This window comes from Acanthisitta chloris, unplaced genomic scaffold, assembly GCF_000695815.1.
Source record: "Acanthisitta chloris isolate BGI_N310 unplaced genomic scaffold, ASM69581v1 scaffold42608, whole genome shotgun sequence".
NCBI lineage: Eukaryota > Metazoa > Chordata > Aves > Passeriformes > Acanthisittidae > Acanthisitta > Acanthisitta chloris.
In genome coordinates this window covers 24,710-30,697 of record NW_008687241.1, presented here as the reverse complement: position 1 = coordinate 30,697, position 5,988 = coordinate 24,710, and the positions used below count along the sequence as shown (strand labels likewise).

General features: G+C 46.0%; 1 protein-coding gene across 1 annotated transcript in view; it reads right to left on the bottom strand.

Moving 5' to 3' along the window:
- Positions 1 to 5,693: 5,693 nt before the first annotated feature.
- Positions 5,694 to 5,988, bottom strand: part of LOC103807753 (ATP-binding cassette sub-family A member 12-like) — a gene marked incomplete at its 5' end in the record, with an annotated part of 24,276 nt that continues 23,981 nt past the window's right edge. Inside the window, one exon of the mRNA XM_009080499.1 lies at positions 5,694 to 5,813. Within this exon, the coding sequence (XP_009078747.1) occupies positions 5,694 to 5,813 (120 nt within the window). The remainder of the gene's footprint in view (positions 5,814 to 5,988) is intronic.

Genomic DNA, 5,988 nt, shown 5'->3' with positions numbered 1-5,988 from the left:
TTCTGTCAAACTCCATTGCTTGTGATCCATACAAAGCAGATCTGTCTGCAGAGACTTTCTATGCCAGCCCTGGTATGTTGAGACTGCAGGAGCAAGGGTGACAGCCCTCATGCAGAGGTGCTCCTGGCTGGGGTGACACCCCAAGGGGAAATGGGTGCCCTGTGCAAGTGGCTGCCCTGCTCCTAGGCCAGGCCACCCCAGGGGCTTTTCCTCCAGTGGAGGAGCAGGCCACTCACTCTTGGTGATGCAAACCCACATGTAACTCCTCTGGAGCCCCCATGGATATGGGTCACGAGGCATTCTGCTCTGTGCTGATGGTCCGCTCAGCGCTTGTCTATTTGAAACTGCACTGGTGTAATTAAAGGTACTCCACTAATTGGATGTGCAACCCTAAGGGAACTCCTTTAATTGCATTTCAAGCTGGTTGGTATAATTTTAACTCAAATTCATTGCTGTCTTGTGCAGGAATAACCCAACTGGGTCTGGTTATGGAGAGGCATATCATCCTGCTTCCTCCTCTCCACCACACTCTGAATGTGCTTCCATTTGTTCAGCTCGGGCTGTGAAGGAGCCAGCACACATTCCAGCAGAGGGATGGGTAAAACCCCTTCAGCTGGCAACTAGAACATAGACAGTAGAGGGCTGAGAGTTCACCTTGAGCTGCTAATGGAGGTAAGAGCCTCAATTACTACCCTGTCTGCACTTGGATTTTATCTCGTGTGTGGTACTATAAATTCTGTCATGCCCTGAAGATGCATTCTGTTGTTTCTCTCTTTGGAGTCCGTGAAGACCCTGAGCTCTTGCTAAGAGACACTTCATTTCTGCCCAACATGTTAGACTGTAGCAGAAGACTCAGTGCTTAAAATTGAGCAGCCTCCATTACTCTGGAGGCTGGGGTAGATGGTCGGATTGTTGCTTGGAGCCTTACAGCTTTGTGGGAGCACTGCCTTTACTTCTCTTACCTCCCAGCATGGGGCCCTCAGAATTGCTCTCCCTGGCAATGATCTATTTCAAAAAGTCTCTTCTAACAGCAATTAGCAGTGAAGTGGAGGCTGCACTCCCAAGGAACTGAGCGCTGGGGAAAGGTGCTTGGTTTCAAGCTTTGCTCCATGGCTTGCAAGGACAAGTATCTGTTTCCTTCGTCCTGGGCTGAGTGTGGCCACAGTGACTCTCCTCTGTGTTGGCGGCTCTCAGGGGCTGCAGGATCATACCATGACATGGGTCAGGCTTCAGTCCCAAAATATCCATGCCCCTTGGGGTGGTCTTGTGCAGCTTCTACCATGCTACAGGTATTTTGAGGAGCTTGGTCTGGCCCACAAGGGGCTGCACTCCCTGTGTAGCTCCCCAGCACCATGGGGCTGATCATCCTCCCTCATTATCAGTGCTGCATCCGTGAGTAGTGTGAGGAGCAGAGCCAGCACTAAGCACTGGCTGTGTCCCTTATTAATGTTGTTCTCACTATTTCAGTGCCATCTTCCTTATTTCCACCCTCTTCCTGAACAACTAAATTAATTAGAGTGATTTTTTTATTTTATTTAAATACTGTCATGGAATAATAATTCTGGCGAATTCAATTTTTTTTTTGTCATTCCCCACTGCTTCTTTTCTCTGTTGTGCTCTCTTTTAATATGCTGTTGATACTTTGTTATAGCTATGCAAGATCACAGCTGTTGTCTGAAAAAAAAAAAAGAGAGAGTAAAATCCTGCTATGTGCTGTTGCCTTCCAAAACCCATTTTTCTTTCTCCACCAGCTCACAAAATAACCCTTCCCCATTAAGTGCAGAGGCATACATTTTTCTTGGCTTAGAAAAAGACTCACAGCAGCTACAGTGAAGCTGCAGCAATGGAAGGAAGTCGAAGCCCCTACAACAGACTGGGGCCCCATCCTGAGCCCCTTAGGAGGTTGGATCCTGGAAAGTTTGGATCCCAGGAGTGATTCCACATAGGCAGTGGATCTGTGGGCACCATCAGCTCCTGTGTGTTACTAGTCACTGAGTTTTGTTCCCCTGGATGTGTTCATTTGACCTGTAAGCATGTTTTCTGAACCAACCCAGGAACAAGATGACTCCTTCAGCTTTCTTGAAAGGAGAAAAAAAATCCTGTTAGACCCTGAATTTATATTTACCATGTTTTGCTTAACACTGGCCCATCCAGACAGCTTTCCTCGGCCTTGGCCAGGCCCTTTCTGACCCTGGGGCCATTTGCATGGAGAGTGAAGCTATACAAGGACCAAGCTGGAGAAGCACTGTGCTCGCCTCAACAGCACGAAGCCATAAACGAAGGAGAGCCAGGCTGGAGATTTGAATCGCCGTCTCCAAGTCCACAGTTCCAATTACAAAGCTGACTTCCATCAGCCTCACAATGCACACAGCCAATTCTGAAATTCCTCCCTGACTCCCTGACCCTGGACCTGTTTAGTGACTGCACTGCTTATACCTCATGTCTGTAATGTTTCAGAGCACTTTTAAATGAAGCTCTGTTGAGGCTGTGCAGTCCCAATTAACACACACAGGCTGCGTGACCGCTCTGGCAGGGCTTGCCCGGGCACTGTTGCCTCAAACAAGGGTTATTAGGGTTGCTGAGGTGAGATTGCATTAAAGGAGTGAGATGAAAAGCTTGTTTCTCCCCCCGGACTGCAGTACTCATCTCTTGCTCCTGGAGAGGCGATGTGCTGTGGTGCCCAGACATCTCCAGGGTCAGAGTCTTCAGCAATCTTACTTCCCTGCTCAAGACCAGAGGAAGGAGTAAGTTTGTTGGCTGCCTGGGTTTTACTGAAAGCAGCATTATGTAAAGCAAAAACGCATCTACTACTCCACCGGCACAGCAGCAGGGTGAGGATCACCATGAACAACAAAGACAGGGGAACAACCCTGTCTCTCTCCTGAGGCATACAGCCTGCTTGCACCCTTTAAGGCAGATTCTTATCAGTCATTTTTCAGTCAGGGCTCTGTATTTCTGGCCAACCCTGGAATGGGAATGAACCCTTCTCAGGGTTATAGAGAGATGATGAGAATCTTGGAGCAGGATAGTATTAGCTTCCAAGTCTTTTGCCCCAGAACTGAGCCTGAAGTGTGTCCTGTGTCCTAAAAGGAGAGGATGAATGTAAGGTTCTGCAGGGAATAGGGATGTTTGTAATGCAGCACAAAAGGTAATTCAGCCCCTGGTAATGTTATATACAACTTCCTTGCCAGATGCTTCAACCCCCTGAACAGTTGTAAGTGCTTCTCCATGGGCCTCAGTTAAATTCCCTCCAGTATGTAAACTCTGGCTTGTTTTGACCAATACCTACAGACTTGATTGCAATAGCAGATGGTTTATTTTTACCTGCAAGTGAGAACAGGGAGTGTATATCACAGCCACGACACATTTCACACGGAGCAGATGTTTCTATTAATGCCAGAATCGGGTAAAAATTCAAAGGATGCTTTTTGCTTCCCCCCCCCCAAAACCTCAATTTTACTCAATTAAATTGCAACTTGCTGAAGTATTCCAATGAATCACTTCCCTTTTTTTTTTGTTTTGTTTGATTAGTAGGCTCTAAAAGGACAAAAGAATAGCTTTGTATCAGTCTCCCTCAATTACATGTAAAGTACATCTGGACAGAGTCTGAAGATCCATCTTTCACTGGCAGTTGCAAAGCCATCGACATAATAAAATAATACTCTGATTGGTATTACAAGGCTGCATTTAAATCATTGGCATTCATGCTCGGAGTCCTTTGCAGGGAGCACAAGCCCTCCATTAGAGAAAAGCTTAATTTTATACTACGATCTGTGTAAGATATGCAATGAAAATGAGAAAAAAAGAGCTTTTGCAGAGCTGGAGACATAATAATAGAAGCTACAATGGATGTCTGGGCAGCTTTTTCAGTTACTTATAAACTGCAGGTGTCAAATGCATTCTGGAAAGAAGCTGAATCACAGTTTTAATTACAGTCAGCAAGTAGAGGCATAACTCAAGGCTTGATAATACCTTCAATCCATCACAAAACTCCTCCTGCTATCAGTAAGAAGTGTACACCAAGACCAAGGAGAAGACGTGACCTCCTTGCAGCAGCTAAATCCTGAACTTCAGTATCCCACTGTAAAATCCCAAACACCCTTGGTATTGAAAGTACCTATTCCTTGTGTGATAACCTCAGCAAGCCTTAGCATCAAGTGGGAGCTGAACTAGTCAAACTGCTCTGATGATCAGGGTGAGAAAGATGAGTCATTGCAGCTTTCAACCAAAGGTTCCTTTGGCTCAAATTAGTTGTAGGGTAAAAAAAGGAAGAATGGAATTGTGTGGGTGAACCCAGGTATGTTGGCTGGGCCATCTCAGGTCTCACAAGGTAAGGCTTTATCTGCAATCTCTTTTACCAGCAACAGCAAGTTTATTGAGCTCAGAGTTTAAGTTAATTATGTTCTTGAATAGCACCACGTACATCAATGCCCTGACCCAAAAATGAGTCTTTGAGGCCTTATGCTGATACATATAATAAAGAATCATATTAAACTGTTCTGTCTATTAATGATTCTGGGGGAAAAAGCAGGTTGTGTGTGCTGGTGTGCTGAACTCAGCTGCCGGGGGCTGCTGCTCAAAGGTAGGTAGAGGACTCATTTAAAGCCAGCATGCAGAGTCTTTGAAGCAGAAACTAATGATGCCTTATTATGTGGGAAAACACAGCTCCAGAGTTACGGGGCCAGCCACCACATGGGGGATCAGGAGAAAGGCCACTGAAGAGGACACAGAGAGGCAGAGCTGCTTGGGAGATGGAGGTTTGCTGAGCAAAGAAGATGCTTGCTGCTTTTACTGTGCTCAGGGAAACACAATCTTACAAAGCAAACTTCTTCGTGTCAGGGGATTCAACCAACATACCTGCCCAGTACCATTCCTCAGCTGTAATGGAGCAGCCCTAAAGACCAGCCAGAAGGAGAAAGGGGCTCATGGGGGAATGATCTTCCACTGGGTACCAAGAGCCAGGAACTGCCTGGGACCAGAGGACTTATTCGAGGAGTTACACAGAGCTGGAATAAACTACAGGAACAAACTAAAACCACTGGAAGCACTAACTTTTAAAATAATTATATTTGTTCTGACATCACCCACACATACAGATAAGCTTTATGTCATTACCAAAGACAGCCCCCACCAATGGCATTTGCAGCTCTCAATACATAACACCTACATCCTCACAACACCCCTGTGAGGCAGGCCAAGGCCATGAACCCCATTTCACCAGTGGGGAACCTGTCAGAACTGAGTGAGTGGTCACCCAGGGAGTCTTTTGCCAAGCAAGGAGTGGGGCATGGGCTTTCCTCTGCAGCCATGGGACTGCTTTTTGGTCAAACACCCTGCATTGCTGCCAGCTCTTCTGCTCCAGCATAGCCATTTCTGCTCTAAGCTAATGGCCATGAGCAGCAGGTGATGCCATCTAAGTCCTCACAGGCATTACAGTGATCATAAAACAAGAACTGGGGAGAGGGGAAAAGAACCTGTGGAAAGACCAATGTGATTTGTAACCAAGTGCCAGTCTTAAATGCCTACCATGTTCCTAGTGACAAATTAAGTGCATATCAAACAAGAAAGTACTTTAAGAAACTGGGACTGTTTATCTCCACTATCCCAGAATCACAGAAAACAGGGTAGGAAGAACCCTGAGGGGCTGTCAGGTCTTTTTCTCAGCTTCTATGATCCCATGTGGTTGGTTCCCTTCAATAGATGGAGCTTATGGTACTAGCTTGGCTACTTGTGTCAGAGCTATCCAGTGTCACATCAGGACCTGCATCCGCGCCGTCAGGATCTGCTTGATCTTTAGCAAAGTTGATGAAAACCTAGAAGTTTAAAGGAAAACACTCAGTATGTGACAGCATAAATAATTTATAGTATGAATGAATATCAAAAAGGCCTGGCTGTTCATTTGACTGTGAGCCTGGAGTGCTTGCTCAGGGATGGATTCACACCAGATTTGAGAATTGAAAATGTTGGGCTTCTGTGGGCTAATGTGAA